Source organism: Chaetodon auriga, chromosome 4 (assembly GCF_051107435.1).
Source record: "Chaetodon auriga isolate fChaAug3 chromosome 4, fChaAug3.hap1, whole genome shotgun sequence".
Taxonomy (NCBI): domain Eukaryota; kingdom Metazoa; phylum Chordata; class Actinopteri; order Chaetodontiformes; family Chaetodontidae; genus Chaetodon; species Chaetodon auriga.
In genome coordinates, this window is record NC_135077.1 from 21,453,803 (window position 1) to 21,477,260 (window position 23,458).

The 23,458-nt window shown below is 46.1% G+C and overlaps 1 protein-coding gene across 1 annotated transcript in view; it reads left to right on the forward strand.

The window, feature by feature from the left end:
- Positions 1–201: 201 nt before the first annotated feature.
- Positions 202–23,458, forward strand: part of LOC143320062 (BCL11 transcription factor A-like) — a 34,352-nt gene continuing 11,095 nt past the window's right edge. The window contains exons 1-2 of the mRNA XM_076729441.1: positions 202–553; positions 3,289–3,681. Of these exons, the coding sequence (XP_076585556.1) occupies positions 499–553; positions 3,289–3,681 (448 nt within the window). The 5' untranslated portion in view covers positions 202–498. The remainder of the gene's footprint in view (positions 554–3,288; positions 3,682–23,458) is intronic.

Here is a 23,458-nt window from a genome sequence, read left to right on the forward strand (position 1 = left end):
TCTCTCCCTCTTAGCCCAGCCCCCTTGGTGCCCTCTGTCCATTGGTGTCTTCGGGGTCTCTCTCCCCCCCCCCCCGCCTCCTTCCATAGGTAGTCCATAATGAGTGTCCATTGGTTTTTATTATGGCTTGTCCCCCTCCCACTGGCCGGCTTTGCCCTGCCCATGTGTTGTATGTCTCAGTCCGTCCATCTCCTGACGTTCAAGTTCGCAGGAACGTCACGTCCGCACTTGAACTTGCAGCTCAGGGGGGCTTCTCCGTACCCCCATCACTCTCTCTTTGCGAAAAAGTCATGAAGAGGTCCGCACAGCCCGTTGCGCGCTACGCCTCACCCTCTGTGTGATCTGCAGTTCATTCTTTTTTTTGTTTTTTTTTTTGTTTTTTTTTGCTTTCCCCGTTTGGATGTCGGACGCATCAATGAAGATATTTCATCTGGAGTCTGCCTTGTAGGAACGGATTTCCCAATGTGAACTCAGCTGAAAAGCCGCCACTGAACCAACATGTCTCGCCGCAAGCAAGGCAAACCCCAGCACTTGAGCAAACGGGAGTTTTCGCGTAAGTGCCCATGAATCGCATTCTGACTTAATTTATCTGCTTCTGTCTCTCAGCGAGCCACCTCCTGGTTTCAGTCGCGTTGGGTAACTTCCTTGGGGAATTTTAATAGGTATGATACGGCCACGTACGGAGCCGCTTCTGTCCTGAGTGAAACGAACAAAACGCAAAGATATCCGACACTACAGGTTATTTGAAATTGGTCACCGGAGCGCCTGGTGGAAGTTTTGAAACAATGTGACAGCGACACATTAAACTTGTGCTGGTTAACGCGTTGTATAACGCAGCCTTCAAGGTTTCTTTCGCCATTAAAGGGCATGCATGGGCTTTATGGCCAGAGACCTTTGGCTATGTGACGGCAGCCCATGCAGACGTCCGCTGCCATTCGCTGATAAGTTTTCAGGTGGAGCGCGTAAAGCTCTCTCTCGCACTCTTCTTTTTGCTGTTAGAATGTATTTGCAGACCGTAGAGCAGCTTTGGACACGGGGAAGTGCTGTTTACATACACACTTGTCCACAGCGCAGAGACCTCGTGTGCGCTCCACACAGGGAATTTAGTTTCTGTGCCACAAATTCCTCGCTGCTGCCGTGCAAACAGCGTGTATTTAACGCGCCGTGGCTCACCCAGTGTCATGAACAGATACATGTTCCATAGGTGGTCTGTCCAAATCCACAGGAAACTCCGTGCGCATTACTGTTTTACAACTATGGGAGAGGAAACCAGGGAAGTCGTTTTACGCGCGGGTGTGCTAAAATTGCAGGGCATTGATTGAGATTGCACGACAGAGTTTCCGCTCTGTCGAGGTGCGTTTCTGTTTGCTCGAGAATTTCCGTCTGATAAGAGCAGGAACTGCTTTATCAATACAGCCCGCCGTCCGCCAGTGAATGCGCAGACGTCTCCAAATACACAACCTGTTTAATTTAAGTTTGAAGTGGAGATTAGGAGCCTGTGTATTTCTTTTGTCCTTAATTATTTTCGTTGTAAATGTGTCTCTGCATGCTGTTCCCATTTGGGTTGAAACCAATTACGCTCTCGCAACATGTACGCCTTCATTTGTCGGATAATTGTCCAAAGGTTTGTCAGTGGGGGGCGCAATATGATTGTAGTCCTGTAGGCCTCTTATGAACTTGAACTTGATTCACTTTATCTCTGTGCTGCTTGACCAAGCGCACGCAGGGGATCGTTTCTGCACAAATAAGTGATTGTATATTTAATGTTCCTTGTGTGTTGCTTTATTCACCATATCTGGTAAATAAAGCAAAGCTGTCAAAGAGAACGCAGGCATAATCTGTTTTAAAGAGCAGCAGTTAAAGGCCTGTTAGCATGGAACAATTTACAAGATCTATTTTTGAGTGTTTTCTCTTTTTTTTTCACGCTGGTGGAGTATTCATTCAACCTACATGATTTCTGTTTGGCTCTGATCCAGATCCTCTGAATTCAGTTACAGTTAGTTTGACATAATAATTATGTTTATATTCATCTTATTCATTTGAACAAGAAACTACTACACACTCAGCATACTTTTGTTTAGGGGCCAGTGGTGAGCTGTCATGTAGGAAAGGGACGATTGCATATTTAAACAGGCAGAGAGGAGATTTACATACATGCTCGGTCCATTGATTTGTTTTTTCTTTGTATTCCTTTTGAAAAAGAAAAAAAAAAATCCCCGTCACCATTTTTCAGTGAGTGAGTTGAAATGAAATGATTGATTGGCTGTTATAACAGGGAGTTATAATGGTCCAAAACAGTAAAGGAAGAGGCCTAATGATTTTCCTGATAGTGAAGCAGACCTACTCCTGTAGCCCAGTGGGAAACACTGACCTAAACTACTTTAAATTCTGGCACAGTCAGATGTCTGAAAAAAGGATTAGATTTTAGTTTTCAAAGTTATTCACATCACTCTTGCATGGCATCAAAATGAGATTATTTGGTTAGAAGAAAATCTTTCCACCTAACCCAGCCGCACACACCTCGCCTATGTCCATGGCATAAGCTGGTTAAGATAAGCTCCAGCAAAATAGGGGCAAATTCCCTCATCTTTAATGCAGTTGAACGTACAGGTAACAGGGCCTATCTTGCATAGTCCCTCACCACCTTCTCGTCTGACCCGACATGGAATTAAAGGTTGAACCGGCGGCAAGAATTCATCACATCTTATCTCAGCATCCCAGTCGGGGCGCCCAATGTCGTTTACCGTGTGGCTAGATTACTTCTTTTAAAATGCTCTCACTCTCTTCTCTCTCCTCTCTCTCCCTCTCTGACGGTACTTCAGGGACCTACTCCACATCCAACCCCTCAATGTCTAACCTTGGTTCACGAGATCCCAGCACTTTTAACGAAATGGGGTCCAATCATCTTGAACTCAAATTAGAATCTATTTTTTGATTCTCAGAGGTGTTAGGTTCATTAAAAAAGCGAGATTGGCAGCACAATAAAGAGGGTCAAGCAACTTAATCGTTTGGCTGCTGCCTGCAAGCTGAACATGTCAGTCCTTATCGAAGTAGTCTGTGTGCTCGTTCTTCCTTCCTTTCTTCGTTTCTTCCTATTCTAAAAATATTTTTATACACACTTAACAACCTGACCTTATTCCTGTAGATGTCTGCATAGATTGCAGCATTGTGAGGCTCAGTAATGTGTTCTTCCATCGCCTCTTCTACCCGTTAGTTGACCAGCTCCACAGAATCACTCCCTGTCACTGAACTCTGTCTCACAGTCCTCTTCTTGTCTCCCCCTTCCAGCTGAGCCGCTGTCAGGTGTTTTACCAGAAGAAGACTCTCAGGACTCTCCCAGGCTGGGAGTGGCTCAGGGTGAGCCCCTAAAAGGGGACCCGGACCTGCTGACCTGCGGCCAGTGCCATTCCCGCTTCCCCCTGGCTGACATCCTGCTGTTCATTGAGCACAAACGGAGGCAGTGCCACGGGAGCCTCTGTACGGACAAACCTCTGGACAGGCCACCGTCCTCCCCGCTTGCCTCACCCCTCTCCACGTCCTCCTCGCACTCGCGGACCCACCATCAGCACCCGCGGAGGGTGTATCACCCAGTGGAGGTGGCCGTTCAGGTGTCGCCACTTGACGAGGATTGTTTATCTACGCCCTTGCAAGGAATAATCCCCAAGCAGGAGAATATCACAGGTAAACACAGTGGGAGCTTAAAATGGCTGCTACGCAAGAGTAAACAAATGAGCAAGAAAAAAAAATGTGGCAAGTGAGACTTTAAGGTATGCAGTGGGTCACACTCTCTGAGGTTCGTAGGGAGTTTATTTCAAAAGCGAACAAATGCTTTCTCCCATTTCCTTGCTGTTGCTTCAGGTAGTAGGGACGTATCCAATCTGCATAACGTGTGAAATATCTGCCGCTGCGTTTAGGAGCTGCGAATCTCCCTCAGCCGAGCCATGAACCCACATGAAGACCAGCCGTCCTGAAAATGATTGTGAGAAAAGGAAACATTTGCAGATAGGAAGAAAGACACACACAGAGACAGACAAAGAAACTCATTATGAAAGAGAGAGAGAGAGAGAGAGAGAGAGAAGAAAAAAAGGAGATGGATTTCTTTTGGTTTGTTGCTGCATCACAGATGTGCTCAGATCCTGTGGCCTCCACATTCTCTCTCATGTGGTGGTGAGAGATGTATCTCTATCCCTCCCTGGCTTATTACGCTGCCATATCTCTCCTTCCCTCAAATATGCGCCTGCGAAGGCTCACTCTGATGCTAAAATTAAAAAGAGATAGAAGAGAATGTAATTATGCTGAACTGTCAAGGAAGAAGCGTTTATTTGAGGAACCCTACAGCCACTAATTGTCAGTGTTTTCCTTGATTTGAGTAATTAAGGACTTCTTAAGGCGGCTGGTTTGTTGTTTGTCCACCGGGGCTAAATGAGGCTGTAGTGAAATCATGAGTCGCTGTGCAAAGAAGCGTGGGTCCCTTCTGACTGGTTTTCCAGAGTTGGATTTGATTTTGACCAGCCTGTTTGAATGTTTATTCGTTTCCTTTAACAGATCTGATATCGTGTGCCAGATTGGGCTGATTGTCTGGGCAGTTGTGACTTAATTTGAAGCCAATTCAGGCTAAAAGCAGAGAGTAGTACTCAATAGTGTGCACCACTGTACTGTATTAGTCAGCACTGCAGCTTTGCAGATGGCATTGTAAAGGGACCTCTGTTATCTGTTGTGAGCTCGTCGGCCCACTGTCGCACAGAGTGACCACAGTTCATTAGTGTGCAGTTTGCTAAACATCTGCCCTGCATATGAGCGCGCGCACACACACACACACACACACACACACACACACACACACACACGGACATGTGCACACACATCGTCACACACGCGCACATCCAACATGCCTCTTGGCCTTGTCAGCTGTTCGAACATGGTTTGCTTTGCTCATTTAGATCATCATGCAGTGGAGTTCACATGATTTCATAAGGTCACTGGCATTGTGAGCGGAGCTTTATTTATCGGCCTTATGTTTCTCGCCATCATGTATCAGGCAGGTTTTTCGCTATGTTCTAATAAATAGATTGATAGTGTAGAGTGAGATCGTGTCCTGTTGTGGCACCGCATCTGATTGTGTTATAACCCTGTTATAACGTCACCTGAGAGGAGGGAAACATGAGAGATAAAGCACAAAATTTTGTGTAGAACGGAAGATGCAGGCAATGTGCAGGATAGACCATACATCAGTCACATGTACGTAAAAGCCAGCTCCCCCCCCACCTCTGTTTTCTGTTTCCAAGATTGATGGATCCAGACTGGCAGTGCCAGCGCGCCACCCCGTACCCCATATGCTAGCTGCCATGTTCTCTCACCCTGCTCAGTTAGAGGCTGACACTGAGATGAGGCATCTCAATACATACCGTCCCTACACACTGTACCTCTGCCACACTGGCTGCATGTCCAGTTTATTCCAGGACCATGTGTAATATGTTACACCCTTAGTTATTTATCCTGCTGCACCACATACACTCAACTGAATGTGACCCCTCCACTCCCCACCGTCCTCCTGAAATGTCATTTGATGCAGATGGATTTCTGTATGGACAGCAGCTTATACAGACAGGAGCCCGAGCTGGGGAGACGCTGCCGGACTAAAGGAGCCTGACAACCAGGATGGTTGAACTTGGAGGTCGGGGGTGGTGGGGGCAGTTGTCTGTAATACACCCAGAGCTGGAGATGAAGCTGTGCCTCTCGGTCTTTGGGACAGCTGAGGCCGTCTGGGAGTCTCATGGCTGCAGCTGGGGCTGGGGTCTGCAGTCTGGAGCTGTGGGCCGTTAGAAGAGGGCAGAGCAGCCTGCGTGCCATCATTTGCATGATAAACAATTTAAGATATGCATAGGGACACCGTAGCTTGTCTCCAGATTATGGATGGCCCAGAAAAAGAGCAGATGACGGTTTCTCACACAAACTGTGTGACTGCAGCGCAGTGTAAAACTGGATTTATTGCACAGGGCATAATTACTATTAAACAGGCATACTGGTGAAGTGGATTCATAGTTTTTATTTACATTCACATTCGTTGTTCCATGGACTAAATCTGGCTGTTATAAGTGCCGTAAATGATTGTTTGGTCTTCCTACACTGAGTAATTGGAGCAAGATGCTTTTCATTGTTATGATTTAGGACACAGCCGTATTACTGTATATAGGCATTATGTCCTATATACCGTAATTAGTATTTTTACAAATCATTTCTCCTCACTACATTTTATGAGTGTGCTTCCACATTCTTGTGCTGGTCTTGCTACATTACTGTGTCCTGTGTTTATCCATCGCAGCATTAGCACCTCTTGCATTCTCACCAGTGTAGCCATGTGTGTTAATGAGGCCATTGTAGCCGCTCAAATCGACCACCATCTCACACTTCTGCCTCTTTCCAGCGCACTGCCTCTATTGTAACCTGGGCTCTGAATCGATACTGAGTTAATTATGGCAGCCACCTTTCCCCCTTTTTCTTTATGAGGAGGAAAACATTCTAACAACAGAGCCGTATTTCTTGGAACACCTCTCTGTGGCTGCAGCGTGTCTTCCTGCAGCAGCTTGCCTGTCCTGTTTGTCCCTGTGGTTTGTGGAGACAAAGGTATTTAGCAGGCTCCGTCTTGGCACTGTGCCACCTTTCTCCAAACCACCAGCCCCCCACCCCCCCGCCCCCCTCATAAGCACACACGTATACACACTGGGTATCTGAAGGGGGGCAGGGGCGGGCTGCTGGGCAGTGCATCGAGAGTGTGTCTGTGCGTGTGTGTGTGTGTGTGCGTGTGCGTGCGAGAGACTCCTCGATAGTGATATCTTTTTCCTGTGGCCGGTGTGTTTGTGCGTGCATATGGCTTGTGTTGCAAGTGCACATGTGGTGTGAGCCTTTGTTTCGGTGATCACTTTAATTGATACTGAAAAGGCACAGATGCATGCTGTTGTAATTATTGGACACCAGCTAATATTTTCACCATAAGCGCTGCATTGTCTGTAAAAACTGACTCTAATTTGATCCTACAGTTGCTGTGGGCTCCGATAAAATCGGTCCTATTTTTGGATGTGGGCTCCACTAAGTTTTAATGAAGGTGAACAGGAATGGTTTTTTCGGATGAATTTTTCATAGAGGACATTTTTGTATTCCGAAGCCAAGCTCTAAACACCCACAAATGTTGTCGGCAGAGATTCGTCAGCCTTTGTTGTTGGATTGAGTGTTAGTGGCTCTGGCTGCGTTCAAGTGCTGAAGTCTAGTGGATGTTTACTTCTCGAGCATGGATGCGGTGTTAAACTAATGTATGTGCATATGTGTGTGTGTGTGTGTGTGTGTGTGTATGAGTTTGGTTTTGACCCCTTAAACTGTTTATAGCTTTCTGTGTGTGTGTGAGAGAGAGAGAAAGAGTGTGTGTGTGTGTGTGTGTGTGTGTGTGTGAGAGAGAGAGAGAGAGAGAGAAAGAGTGTGTGTGTGTGTGTGTGTGTCGGGCTGTTTGTTAAAGCTTTACTACTCTGGGCGTGCAGGCTGAACATGAAAGGGTCTTTGACTTGGCAAGCCTCGCCTGAGGACACCCCTCTGTGGACCATGCCAGGCCAGACTTGGCACACAGCGCTGGGCCTGAGGGACGGGCTGGGCCCTAAATTCTGTGGGTGTGTATGTGTAAAAGAGGGAGGTAGAGGAGGTGTATGTGTGTGTTAAAGTAATGTTTTGTGGGTTTAGGAAGCAGGACTTATGGTGAGGTTGCTGCTATGTGACAGACAGACTGACAGCGGGAGTGAGTGTCTGTACTTAAGGGTAGGTATTTGTGTGTGTGTGTGTGTGTGCATGTGTGTGTGTGCATGTGTGTGTGTGCTATCCTCAGGGCTCCTGGCTTGGGCTTCCTGTGTCTCTGTTTGTCTTCTAACAACCCCGGTACCACAGCCTCAGGCCATTCAGGTGGAGGCTAGTTCAAGTATGCATCCACACATGTACACACACATACATGCACACACACAAATACATGCACTCACCCACAGACACACACCTGTTTTATGAATACAACAATGCTTCCCTCACCCCTCTTTACAGATGCACACACACACACACACACACACACACACACACACACACACACACATACACATACACACACACACACACACACACACCAACATACAGTGTAAGCCCCCTCCTGTGAACCTGTGTTTTGTCTGTAATAAATGTGTTGGGGAAGAGGCCCCATGATGTGTTGTGAGTTGACGAGATCTGTCAGAAACATATGATACTTATTTCAGCCCCCTCCCCTCTGTTTTCCCTCTCTCTCTGCCTTTTACTCCCTCTCTCTCCTTTCCTTTTCTTGCTGTCTCTCTATCTCTTTTACTTGCTCTCTCACTCGTACTCTCTCTCCACGCATCGCTCCACCAGTTTGTCTCGAGGGACTGGAAACTCTTAAGTTTTGGCTACATTAGCATGTCTGCACCTCTTAAAGGCTTCCAACATCCACTCTAGAGCTCATTCTCACTCTCACAGATTTGGCTGCAGAGCAAGCCAGAAGACACACACGCACATGCAAACACACATGCACACACACATTTGCTGCCTCTTTCTATTCCTTCTACCTACTGTCAAACGAAGCTATACGACAGAAACAACCTTGTTTGTCCACAGCCACGTCATGCGGGATGAAAAAGTATCCTCAGAAATAAGCGTGTCCTGCCGCTGTCCTGTCAATAGCGTGGCAGGCAGTCACATCACAGGGTCAGGGGTCATCTGACAGCGTCAGGGCCTGTCACGCCAGCTGCCGGCTTCACCACCTGCAGGTTAATGACTTTATTTTTAGACAGAACAGGAACAGAGAAGAAAAAGTATCTTTGATACAGCTGTAGCTCAGGAAGTGGCGGATGAGAGCAAAAAGGACAGAAGTGATATTTTAGGAAGAAGGCAGGTTAGTTTGGAGTCAGAGCGAGAACAGGGGTTTTAACGAGGTGATTTTAATTTTTTATGAAAAAATGAACCTTTTTTCTTTAAGTCCTCATTCAGGTCCCTGACTGAAACTGATCCAGATTTTATTATTTTGTGCGTCGGAGTCTTTATCACATTATCACATCCGTTATCACTATTCAGTATGTCAGCTCAACCTCTGCTGTTCCTATTGTGACTGCAGTGTTTAAAGCTGCGGTGCTGAAGGACCATTGCTTTGTCGTTCTCACACCCATGGTGATAATACTGAGGCCATGGGAGAGTCACAACGACGAGGATGTCATGTTAGTCTGAACCCAGTGATCCTGGTCACTATCTGTCTTCCTCCGCTATCTGTCCCACTGCAGGTCCCAGCCCTGGGCTTGATCTGTCAGAATGCGCATGTCAATGGGTGTGTGTGCGTCTATTTGTACCTCTTGTGTACGGGTGGGTGGTCGTCTACAGCGGTGTCTCGCCAGCCTTATCTCAAGCAGAGAGATACAGGACAGAGAGGGCCCCTGTGTCCGACGTTGCACTTGCGAAAACTCACAATCCTCTGATTGTGTGTGCGTGTTTGCAAAAGAGCACTTTAGCATGTACATGTGCATGCAAACCATGTCTGCCGCTGCACTTTTTCATAAATGTATACTAATAGGTTGCTGTATTCCTTCGAGGGCTTTGTGTTCAAAAGCTCATTCCCCCCTAATAGCTCAAGTTAACTGTACATTTGATCTTAGATTCAAATCCCACGTCTTTTTAAAAACGGTGATCAGAAGATAGGGGTCTCATTTATTTTTAAGAGAGTGTTAATTTGGTTATTAGAATCACTTTAGGCTAGATGATGGTTTTGGTGCAGTTTGCTTTGCACAAAAGCATGCAGACACGAGTTGGCACAGCGAGCGAACGACACACACCGTCATCATTTATGCAAGGACGCATGCACGCACACACATACTTACACCTCCACTCCATCCCCCACACCAAACTGACCCCCAACCCTCATCGCACACAGACACACACATATGCACACACTCATAAATGCACACTCCTGTCCCAGGCATCCTTTACTTTTGCAGGCTGAATCTCACTGATAACATGCTGGCGCCCTCATTTAAATTTGAAGCGCTTCTTTAATCTTCAAAGGCCTGATTGCTTTATGAATATGCATGGACTGAGCTGACTCTCAGTTCATTACCTTGTTGTAAATTCTAATGACCATTAGGGCCCCGCGCGGTAATTGCCAATTGTTTTGCATTTTTGATTAGCCCATTACTGGAGCGCATTCTGAACATGTCTGCCCTGCTTGCCTGCCAGGCCACGGCAAGAAGCAGAGGGAGGGAGGGAGAGATGTGGAGGAGAAGGAAAAAAGGGAGAGCATGCAAGGGAAGGTGGTGTGAGGGCTAGTGAAACACGGTTGAGGCAGCGTAAATTTTGATGCTTGGCTCAAAATGTTAGTTTTGCTTAGGGAGGAGAGCGGGGTGAGCTTGAGGGGAATGAGAGACACAAGGCAAGAAATGTTGAACTGGATGTTCCTAAACAAGCTTGTTTCTGCAGAGCTTGAGTGCAAGAGCGTGTACCTGGCTGCATTTATGTCAGCATTTGTATTTGTTGACTGTGTGCGTGGATGTCTGCCTGACTGTGTGTACATGTCCAAGTTTGCGTGCAATTCAGTGAGTTGGATGGGGTGGGTGGTGTGCTGGGAGTGGTGGGGAGGCGCTGGTAGTGCATCCCAATGCACGCCGTGCCTGGGACTTATGAAAGATTGATGGCTCCTAGCAGAATGGCGTCGCCCTGCTACAACTTGATAACATCTAATGGATAATTTAGCGCTCTAAAACCGGCAGGCCGGTCCCTCTCTCCAGCAGGCTGGAGAGGACAGCAGCTGCTGGGCTTTTGGGGCTGCTGTGTGCTGGAGAGAGACATGAGGACAAGCAGAAATAAGAGGAAGAAAGGGAGTGAAAGAGGGAGGAGGAGAGGGAAATGCGTGAGTGTTTGTGTGACCGTGATGTGAGTGCTAGGCCCTTTCTCATGCCAGCAGTGAGCTTCTGGTTGCACAATTGTTAACCAGTAAGCTCTCCGGTTCCTTAACTACATGCACCTTAATTAGTAAATATTTCTGCATTTGTCATTGGTAGTGTTGTGTGGTAAAAGGAGCGCAGTCAAAGAAATAAAGAGTCATTTCTTTATTTCTTTACTCTGATATTGTGCATGATTGTGCATGGCAAAGCATAGCAAGGCAACAAAAATGTCAAATGATTTCATGAAAAGGAATCTAAAATAGATAATGAATGCCAAGGTTTAAAACATGCTTAGCAAACATTAGGCAATGAGCCATTTATTGTCATTTAAATGCAAATACACTCAACATCTAGTTTACTCTCACTGATATAAAGTGGGTAGGTAAACTATTTGTAGTGTAACACAAAATGGATCAACAGCACCACAAACTACAGCATCTAAAATGAACACATTGCAGTCCTCATGAAAGCAGGATTTATAGCAGGGCAGTTTAATTACAATGCATTAGTCTTCTCTCTGTCTGCATAAAAAAGTGGTACCTGCCCTTCTATACCACTTGAAGTTTTTTATCGTTCAGTTGAGCTGTGTGATAGTTTGCCATGCTCTTCTTCTGTCACATTCTTATTTTCCTACTTGGTGCCGTTTCAACATTGCTGCCATCTGTAATGAGCGGAAAATAATGCATGGAATACCACATCACTTGGGAAAACACCTGCCACAGAATACTTCCATATTGCAGACCTGTGCTTGAATGCCGATAAAGGCTACCTACATAATTGAACCCATAAATGTTGCAGGATCCATGTATGAATCCTCTCACTCTCTCTTATGTACCATTCATAATCTCCACAGTGTTAACACGCTGCTCCGAGGCCTACTGTCTCTTATTGCCAGACTATTAGGCTGTTGACAGTTTACATAATCGCCCAGCAAGTTTGACTTCAGGGGAATTGGAGAGAGGTCTGAGGAGTCCATCTCCAAGGTGTGGAGAGAAAGTGGCCTACGCGTGCATGCTGTTCTTCACTCTGTGGCATTCCCTCATGTCACGAATTTGTCTAGTTTTAACAGAGAGAGTCCATGGGCTCTGTCTTTGCACTGGTCTTAGAGGGGCCAGGAGGGGCCACAAACACAGTGGCGGAAATTGTCCAGCTCGGGATCTGCTAGTAGCTAGTCAGGGTCTGTGTCCAGTCTGCGTATTTGACACTTTCACACACAGACCCACATACAGATTGAGAGAGAGACGTAGCAGCAGCAGCAGCAGCAGCAGCAGCAGCAGCAGCAGCAGCAGCAGCAGAGCCCACTATGGCCAAAGGAGTCTCAGGCAGACAGCATGATAGATGGCTTTGTTAAAGGGTCCCAGGGTGTCCCCTGAACTTGAAGCACTCTGTTTATCTTGAATAGGAGAAGCACAGAGTGTTGGGGGCAGTGGGGCGGAGGAGGAGGAGGAGAAGGAGGAGGAGGAGAAAGGGAATGATATAGCTTTCAGAGGAAGGGAGAGAAAGGGAGTGGAGGAGGAGGAGGGAGAGGGAGAGTGAGGGTCTGTATCTGGGCAGGCCTGGCTGGGGGTTGGGGAGGTTAAGGGGGGGTCGTGATCAGGCATGGCTGCTGGAGACACAGGGAGGAGGGAAAGAGGGGGATGGGGCAGCTCTCCTAGTAGCTGTCCATTAACAGATGAACTTGGCAATGGTCCAGGCCTCAAAGGTCTTGGGAGACAGGCACACACATGCACATACAGACACACACATGGATGCACACTTCCCTGGTACCTGCTGACTGTGGATGGAATGCCACCATGGTTCTTTTTTGTCCAGAGGCGAAAGAGGACACGTCTCTGGTTCACCTATGTCAGAACCAGTTCAGACTGGTTAGCCAGCCAGTCCGAAGGAGGCAGACGGACAGGCCTTGTTGCCCGGCCCTCCTCTCTCTCTCTCTCTTTCTCTCTCCGTCTCTCTTCTCTCTCCAGCTCGCCTCCTCGTCCTCCTCTGTTTTCCAGGCTTTAGAGGAGGAAACAGAGAGAACCTCTAACCTGAGGGCACAGGACAATGCAGAGGAGAGAAAAAAGAAGCGAGGGAGCGTGGGAACAAAGTGAGAAACGAAAGGATCCGGTCGTAAACAGGGTGGGAAGAGGAGGGAAAAGTGTTTGCTTGTTGTTGGTGCTCTCCTCTTGATGGGGCAACATGAGCTTAACACCACCGCTGCTATTGTGTACTGAAAACATTACATGAGCGTGGTGAAAAGTGGCCGAGAGAATTTGATATGGAAGATGTACATAATGGACTCTTGTGCTGTGTGGTCGAGAAACCTTCTATTTGTGTGAGCTTTACATGTGTGAATATACCGGGATCCATACATCGCGTATGTATGTACACATGCGGCGGTAATGGAAAACGTGTCTGTGAACGTGTTTGTGTCTGTGTACGCAATAAAATATGGACGCAGCTCATCTCCTAATTACGACTCGGATGTGTCCCTTGAGTTTTGAGAGCAGGCTGTTCACCACTCCACTTCAAATGCTTTCAGCTCACACACAAACCATGCCTCGAGATGGCAGATCAGAAAGCTCTGTCACATCACGAACATCTAAGGAATTTGAGGAGCCGAGATTTTATCACTGCAGGACTGTAGAAATTCTTAATTTGAGTCCGCGTTCAGGCTCCAGCTATCATCTGTCTATCATCTTGATTAAAGCGCTTCTGTGTTTGATTTAAATGTTTACAGTTTTGGACATGCACATGGTTACAGTGTAAAGTAAAAAGAGAAAAATGTGATCGTGACGGAAGGAGAAGTGACCGTGAACTGCTGAGGTGAGAGAGGTGATTTGTTGAAATGGGTGAAGTGATGCTATGATGAGGTTTATGTAAGAAAAGGAGAGGATTAGGTGTCAGCTTTGCAGATAGCCTCGCAGGTGTCTTTCTCTCTCTCTGTTCTGTCTCTCTATCCCTCACTATGTCTGTCGTTTTCTATCCTCGCTCAGTGCCTTCTGGTCTTGGATTATGACAAATGGACACGGGACAAAAGACTTCAAGTTCATGTGCAGCCATAGAGATGTTGATTCATCCTGTATCAAATAACTTCCCATTATTGATTTCTTTTGATTCTTTGAAGTATGTTATACATTTATGCATGTGAACGTGTGACGAATGTGTAGCCGTCCCCTCATTTGTGCATTTGAATCAGGGTTAGGCATCGAAAGGTGTCAAATATCAAAAGGTGGCATTGAATGCTTGGTCAGATTTCTCGGCTTATTTACCCGTTCTTTGATCAGACGTGTCCTGATCTCAATCAGGAAACTTTAAACTTTCAGCCCAACCCACAACCTATAGAAGAACTGGATGTCTAAACCTACCAAAATCAAATGATGTCGGGTGCATCATGGGTATTGTTTCCACAGGGCTCCTACCCACATGTGACGTTGGATGTAAGGACAGCTGTAGTACATCGTGTGTCAATTGATGGAGTGAGTTTTTATGTATAAATTCATCACATGGATGCTGCAGGGCAAACATGGATAATGTATGTTTGCGTGCCTGTGTGCGCATGTGTTTATGTGTGTCCCCATGTAAATGCATGCAATCCCATTTGCATGTATTTCACACATGCTCACATTAATTTGTTATTTATAAAGAAGGTTCTTCTTTTCATCTTCCCTTTTCATGTGCTCTTTTCTTCCAGCCTTCCAGCTCTTGCTCTATTTCTCAGAAACACGTTTTCTTTTCCAAAAACTCTTGCGTTGGCTACTTTGGTGCCGAAGCCAACAAAATATCTCACTTCTGTGTGTGTCTGTGTGTGTGTGTGTGTGTGTGTGTGTGATGATGGCTGTTTTTATAATGCCCCCCTGCAAATTTGCATATGTATATGTGCAGATTGTATGAGAAGAGCTCTCACACTTAGAGCAGTTGGATGGGGAGGGTGATGGGGGCTGTTGCAAGGATTGTGTGTGTGGTTTATGTGTGTGTGTTGAAGGGGGGTCGTGTTGGCGCTTTCACCCCCCCAGACAAAGCCGGCCACTGCTCCCAGATGGTAGTCTGCTCTCTTCGGCCATGTGTCTGGTGTGTATGTGTGTGTGTGTGCGTGTGTGTTTATGGACAGATACAAAGACGGAGAGAGTGAGTGAAAAATTTGCAAGTGTGTGAGGTGCAGACAGAGGATGCTGATGGACGGACAGGGACTGTGTGGGTGTGCGTATGTATCCACATGGACATATAGGTGGAGAGTGTGAGACTTGAAGGACTCCAAGGAGCATCCCTTGGATGGCTTTGCAGCATGTGACTAAAAGCAACCCCAGGTGGTCTTCCATGTTGTCTGTGCAGTGTTCAGAATGTATTGCAATACATAATGCAGGACAGATGGATAAAGAGAGGTGTAGCTAGAGAAAGAGAAAGTGTAGTTATTGAGAGGTGGACTGACAGACAGACAAGAGGGAAGGGAGGTAGAAGAAGAACAGAGGTAAGGATTGGTGATTCTTTGTCTTAGTGGTGATGACCTAGAGTTGCCCATGGACGTCTGGCTAATGGGGTCAGTGCTAAAGACCAGGCGTCAGGATTATATCTACATCAACTGTCTGCTGGACAGTGAGACAATGGCGATGAATGACAAGGTTGTTGTTTACTCTCGAGAACGTGACAGGGAATGGCTTTGATTGATTTTCAGAAAGTCATATTTCAGATGAAATGTGGACAATGGCCTTGTTTTGACATGGTCCAATGTATAGAACACAATATGTTTTTGCCTTTTACAACGGCATGATTTGTGCTCTTCACTTCCAAGTGTCTTTCAGATGTGTTTCAGTCAAAAGTCTTCATGTTGAGAAATAGCTGAAAGAGTCCCGATATTCAATATGAAATCTCGCCTAAGGGTTCTGTCTAAATCCTGGTGTCCCCCTGGGGGGCTGTATGTTAAAACAAGCCTGCAGCCCTGTTAAGAAGGGGCTATCTATCGCTTGGACAGACTCCAGCCTCTCTGACCTTGATGTTTGTTTTCCTTGTATCCCCAGACATAAACATGGCTCTTGCATCCAGACACACAGACAGACAGGAAGTTATCCTCTCTGATGTCTTTCTCTTGCATCTGGCTCCTCGGTGAAAACTGGGCAGATGTATTGGGTTTGAAAGTGTGTATGTGCATGAGTCCGAAGTCATGTGAACCCAAATGGTGTGTGAATTTTTCAGTGTGCATTTCATCACCGCCACTCCTGCCTCCCTGGCCTTTCTCCTCTCTCATACCTGTCAGACTGGTTCTCTCTCTCTTTCATTAAAGCAAAGCCCCTCTCCTTTTTCTTGACCACGTCGTATTTTGTTATCTGACAAGAAACCAGACTCCCTTATGACAACCCTTTGCCCCATGGTTCAAAGTGCCAAGATAACCATTCTCTATTTATACCTTTATTGAGGCAAGCCCTTCTCTGCCAGCGAGCGGTCTGGCAGGGAATGCTGTCCATGCTGGACATGCCCTGTTCTCCCCAGGCTCTGGTACTGCTGTGGTCTGCCAAGTTGCAGGGCCAGATTGCCTGTAATAGGCCTGCCATTTTCCTCTCATCATCTGTCAGCACTCTGGATCCAACTGCAGGGTCCAAAGAGGACTACCACTCTCCAATTAAAAAGGTTAATTTGCCCTCGCCCATCTCTTCCGCACCCCCCGCCCTGCCACAGCTTGCTATGTCTTCATTAGCGCTCATTTCTGCTTCTGTGTTGCTTTTCCTTTGAATTTCTCCTTTTCCTTCTTTTTTAGTTGCCTTTTGTAAACACTGTTTTACATGGAAAAGGTGAGGGTGAGATTCCATTAGCATATTTTTGTCTGAGAAGGCGTTTTTTTTTTTTTGTTCTCGATGGTGGCAAAGTGCTCTTTTTCATCGCCTTCTCTCAATTCAGGCTAAAATCAGCTCAATTTCTGATGAAACTGAGCAGCCTCAGTATAAAGGAAACAGGAGATTAAAGAAATAGTTCAACATTTCGAGAAATACACCTATTTGCTTTTGCCAGCCAAGGATTGAGAAGATTGACTCTATATGTCCATGCCTTAAACACTATTTCTTTAAAGTCAGTAGATGTCATTCAGTTGCTCTTAACCACAGACTTACAATTGCTTCTAGTACAAGAGCTGGAGCACTAACAATATGCAGTAAATTACCACCTCTCAAAAAGTTTTTGCTTTGTTAAGAACTCGGGTTGCACCACAAGTAGCAGACAAATGCGTGACATATTACAATTATTCTAAGAATTCTTTTAATTAGACACTAAGAGGAAAACCTGCTTATCTCGCAAGACAAGGAGAAGGAGGTTGACGATTTATATGGTGGCCATACTTCATTGTCATTATCCTCTCACACTAGTGCCAGTCTCTTAAGCCTAAGCCAAACCTGAGAGGATGAGAAGTATGCAAGTGAGAGCTGCTCCTGTGGGATGAAGAGTCACCAGCTTACTTTCGTTATCTGCGATCTGCCCCGTTCAGACCGAGGGAGCAGAGATCTGGTTCGGACAGACACCTTCCTGTTTCTCCAGCTCTGCTTGGTGCTTTGGCCTTGCTCCTCTCAGTTCCTTCTTCCTTCCCACTCCTGCCATCTTATTATCTGAGAGGTAGAAAGAAAGGGCTTCCTCTCATCTCCTCCTCCTCCTTTTCTGCTTCCTCTTGCCTTAAGCTACAGCAGTGGCATCATAAGGCAAAATAGCCGCTTCCAGCCACCCCTGCCCCCTCTTCCCCTCAGTTTATCTGAATAAAATATATTTGGATGTATGTGGACATGTCACTTTGTGAACCCAAAGTCCAGGAAGGAAGCTGCCCCTAACCGCTGCCTGCACTGCTGCTTTCTGTCAGTTACCACTGTTGTCAAAGCTCCATCCCTGTGTCAGGGTAACACAGCCAGCAAATGTTGTGGGGCTTTTTTTGTGCTTACTTTTGGGTATCAGGGTCTTTAGAACAGGATATTGAGTAGGCAGTTGAGATATAGCATTTGTTTTTAAAGGATAATGCAGGCATTTCCACTTTTTTGGCTCATTCTGTTTGTGGCTTAAGTCAGACTTTAGACCATTTTATAGACTTAGATTTTTGGCAAAAGTCATTTTACAGACCTTTGCCCAGAGTTATTTGGGTAAAAATATTTGAACATGATGCAGTAAGACAAAGTTATTGCCTGCAAGAAAAGGAGCTGAATTTGCATAAATGCATTATGATTTTGTATTTAGGATATATTCTAAAATAAAAAGAAATTGCACAAAGGTTGGATTTTATTTCATCACACACTGTATGCAATGTCTGAGAGTGTGGGCAACTTCTACAACGAGCACAAAATACAGGCCCAGTCATACAATTAGTTTACCATAATAAATCAGTTATAGCAGCTGCGTTGTCATCTGCTGTTAAGTATAGTGGCATACTAAATGACACTGGGGGTCACTCTTGGTAGTTCTAGCCATTAACATAAGCTAATGACTTGGAAGGATGAACAGGAGGTGGAGATAAAGAGGGAGAGAAGGTGGGGAAGAAGGGGGATGTTGTCTGGCTCCCTCACCCACCATTAAGGGCCTGCCCCTGGACTTGGAGAGCGGGCCAGTTTCCCATGCACTGGCGGCACAGGCAAGCCCTCTTTGGTTACACAAAATGTCTGCCTGTATGGCCACGGAGAGAGATATTATTAGCGTTATTTTGCCTCCGATATCTGAGAGCATGGTGCTTTTAGGCTCCCTTGTTTGAGTGGCTGACAGACACTTGAGTTTCTGCAGCAGATTAAATGAAATTTTAGCAGCTTTTTCTTGGGGCCAGGCCATAAAACCACACAAAGGAAGCAGCTGCCACTAATGTAATCTAGAATGGGGTGCTGCAGTGTAAAGCTGTCCACCACTCTTTTGTTTTTCCCTTCTTCTCCTCTCCACAGCTTTTTACACCATTCTCGACACCCTTCAACTACACCCCTTCCTCTTCAGATAATATCCTTGTTCTTTCGCTGCCCTTAATTCCTCTTTTCATCAGCTACCCCTCCATGTACCGCAAAGGTGATGAAACCGGACGAGAGCAATAAAGGCCATGTGTTTTAAGAGCAAACATGTCTTTTTATGTCTTTATATATCTATACGGCCGTGTCAAAGGTACATGAGATAGCTGCTGGGTCGTCTCTGAAGTGTCCTCCTCCCGGGATTGTCTGTAGGCCTACACCATATCAGCTGGACATGTATGGAATGAGCATATAGGATCTTTACAGTTTGACCTTGTGCAAACCTACAAAGTTCATCTCTCGGAATGCAACACAAGCAGTCCCCCGGGGTCGATGCCCCCACGACCTCTGAGTCAGTCAGAGGTTGTCAGCCCCTCTCAAAATGACTGGGTGGATGTGCAGAACCTGAGTTCATGCTGGCAAGGAGTGGAGTTACATTCCTGTCAGGGCTGTCATTGTATAAGTGACATGAGAGAGAGGAAGCAAAAGAGGCAGAGAGACAGAGAGAAACTGCAGGAGTGCGCACAAATTCTAAATAATGAAAGCCATTTGTTAATTACATTTTTTGAACCATTTGGAGTTGACATCTGCATCAGCGCAGCACAGTTTTAGCATGTTGGCGATGCTTTACATTGAGACTCCACTGTTGCCCTCTGTAAATGAAGTTTTATAGTCTGTTAGAGAAGCAATGGCACAAACATCTGGCCCATAAATCTCAGGTGGTGCTGCGAAGTGCAGCCTGAGAAACAAGCTCTACCCATCCCCTGATCAGCCATTAATCCAAATTTCAGCACTTCCACACTGACTTATTTATATGCGGTTGGTTAGCTAGTAAGCTTTCCAGGAGTGAGGGCATTGCATTGGAAAGTACTGCTGTAGGATTTAATGCATAGGACAGTAAACTATAGTACAGTTTAGCACATTGCTTTAGCAGAGTTCTGACCTCTTTGTGTGGCTACATAATATACTGTGTGGATTTGCATTGTGCCTTTATTGGCTGTACGTTTTTGTGTTAGTATGTCTATGACTTTGTGGACACTTTCTGTGCAGAAACGATGGCTTGAAGGTGGATGCCGCCATTCAGCGAGTCAGTCAGTCAGTCAGTCTGTCTTTACATGCGTGTGTCCTGTCCTGCAGCTGTCTGTGAATAAATCCTTCTGTCACCATGGGCACACAAGCTTTCTTCACATATCCTGTTCATCATGGCTTTTCAAGGTCTAAAAGCTCATTTTAGCTTTTCTCTAAGACATACAGTATATTATATGTCAAGAGGGAGGAATTTATTGTTGCTTTTTTGCCCATGATTCCTTGCTGATCCACTGGTGAAGTTTGTACCTCTTACCGCTGTGCTCCCTCTGTCTTTATCTCCTTCACTAGCTCCATCTGTCTTATTATCTCTCCTCTTTTACCTTTGCTTCTTATAAAGAGTGCTCATAAAAACAAGAGAATTTGGTTTGGGGCAGCACATACAGTATGCATGTATGTAACACACATGCATAGTTGCACACATACACACCAACACCGCACATGTTTAGTTAAACCCAGTGACCCAATAGAAATAGCTCTTGCCCCCCTTTTGCCACCCTCCTTTTCTGCTCCTCTGCTCCGCCCTCCCTTCTTCCCTCCCCAGGGTAGGTCGCTATAGCCCCCCTTATAAACATAGTGATCTATAGGAGCCCTAGACCCAGACAGATTTTTGGCATGGCTGTGCAGGTAGCATTCCAGCACGGTTTGAGATCTTAGGGCCCTAGCCTCGTTAAAAGCCTGATTTATGCTCTACAGCTGGGCACAAAGGAACCTACAGGTTGGCTACCTTAATTAATATCACGCTCGCTACTGCTTGGACCTATGCATGTTCCTGACACACCTCTAGGGAGAATAAGCGGAAGGTTCCACATGTTGTATTTTTAACAGGCCAGTGACGGTGTAGGTGCGCACAGGATGTAACTGAAAAGACACAGGTAGCTGACTTCAAATGATTCTTACAAGGATGTACAGGTCCACAAAGTTAAACGTATCACTGATCTAAATGCAAATTTTCCCTTCCCTTGGAATACAGCTCTGTGTGTTGCCTTCTTAGGCCCTATTATCCACCATTTTACCCGCTTCTCTTGCATCGCTACAGCGGCTGATCAGACCACATGTCTTCAATTAGTAGGCAGGAATCTGGTACGGCGAGCCTCGGAGATGAAGAATTGTGTGGAGCGTGGCCTGCCATTGCCAAACATATGGCCCATCCATCTTACAGACTGTTATTGATGGTAAACGTTACATGTAGGTATTAACTGGCTGCCTTCACCCCGTTCTAACCCTCCAGCCTTTTCAGTGGCATGTACGGTACACTCTTGTGTCACTGGAAAACAATATTGTGCCCTGCAATGTGCTCTGCAACCTTGGCTCATTTGATTTCGTGACCATTTGTTTGGGGCATTTCCCCAAAACATCATGTCATAAAGGTGTGCCCTGGTTAGTGTCAAGCCCAGGGTCGTCCCAGCACTATTATTGTCGGGTTCTTGCATCGAGCAGAGGAGCACTAAAGGAAACATTTGTAGGTCACTTTGGATGTCTGACCACGTCCTCGCTCTGCCATGTCTCTTTCCGCTTCTGTCACAATGTCTTGAAGGGGCTGAATTAGGGCTGAACAGGAGGCCATTTTGCAATTTTAATCAGGGTTTGGAAAGCGTCTGGTTGAGAAGTGGCCCAGCACTGTTTTCTCCTCGTGAATTAATAATGGAACAGGGAATGGAGGGTTGGATGAATGGATGTTGGTGGGTTGGGGCACTGAGGTCTCACTGTTAGTGGCCCTGTCCTTATTACAGGATGGAGGGAACTCACCCATCGCGACATTGCAGTGAATTTAAGAGGGTAAAATGAGATTGTGTGATACTGTACCAACATTTAAAAACATATACTGAACTTGTGATAGAATCAGTTTTCATCCAAAGTCTGCGGTTGCCACATGTATTAGCACATGTCTCTCAGCTTCCCCCTTCTCTGTTCCTCAGAAAAATGGATTTGCGGGCTACATCTGACCCTGAGATACCCCTCGATCTAAAGAGTCCGGCTATTGATGCCTCCTTAACCACTCGACCACCGTGTGCACAGTCACACATAGCAGATGGGACGCGTGTTAAACCCTCATCCTCCACAGCTCCGGGCCACGGGACACTCCAACACACTGGCCCTCTTGTTTTAAAGTGCCATGTCCCTCCACAATGCCTTGAGGCTCGTATGCATAACGAGCTGCTATGGTTGGCCCGAGCTCACATGCCCTGGTCCTTTCACCCTGAGGTGGTAGGACAGGGTGAAAAATAACTGCATGTTTAAATCGGCCCTTGTTCGCTGGTATCTAAATGATGGCCCATGCTTGAAAGCTTCTGGGGCTACTGCGAGCGTGTTCAGGAACAAACAACTGAGGTCAACATTAGTGGTAACTTTGTGTTTCGTAACAGTTCCCTGCTTCCGCTTGAGCATGAAAATGTGGTATTTTACTGGCGATCAAAGTGCATCTGGAAGCCCATACCCACCTTCAGTGCTGTCCCACAGAGATTAAGATAATGATGAGTGTCTTTCCCTGTTTTGCCCCTTCTCTTTTCCTTCGCCCGTTCTATGTGTCTCATTTTCTCTGGAAATATTATTTACAGTGACGGAGCACCTCAGGCAAAGGTGGGAGGAGGAAAAAAGACTTGTACACACTGGCCTGATGGATGGTTTTTGAGATCTGCCCGGCTCTAAATGAGTGGGTGGAGAAGATGAGAGGTGTATCGTGGCACAGGTGTTTATCGCCAAAGGTAGTGTCCCTCTGAGCTTAGGAAAAGGAAGATTTAGAGAAACTATTTGTGTGTGTGTGTGTGTGTTAAAGGCCAAGAGAAGAGTATTTCAGAGGCAAAAGAAAAGGTTGAGGGAGAAACCTTCTTCAAATGTGTGCGTGCGTGTGTGTGTTTGTTTGTGTGTGTGTGTGTGTGTGGAGGACAGACCCACTTTAACCTCTCTCAGTGCTGTCATCGGAGCATGTTAAGAAAATAGCGTGATGGAAGGAGGAGTAACAAAGGAGCATGCAGGCTGCATGAGGGACTGAGAGCAAGAGGGAGACGGAATGGCTCTATCCTCTAGACAGGCTGAAGTGGTTACTCAGTCCAGCCATACTCTGTGTGTGTGTGCGTGTGTGTGTGTGTGTGTGTGTGTGTGTGTGTGTGTGTGTGTGTGTGTGTGTGTGTGTGTGTCCGGACTTCCGTCAGCTCAGAGATACCTGACTGCAGGTCTGTGCCTGTAGATCAGGTGAAGTCTCCTCACAGCCCACTTCCTCTTCAATTTATCTTCACTCTCTCTGCCTCACTCACCTGCTATCTATCTATCTATCTATCTATCTATCTATCTATCTATCTATCTATCTATCTATCTATCTATCTATCTATGTTTCACCCTACTTTGCTTCTTTGTCATATTATTTTTTTTAAGGGTCAATGTATTTGTGGCTATTAACCTATTTATGTGCTTTATCTGTGCATGTATGCTTTCGTGCATGTCTGCCTGTAGTACATAATGTGTGATTAATACAGATAATATCGTATT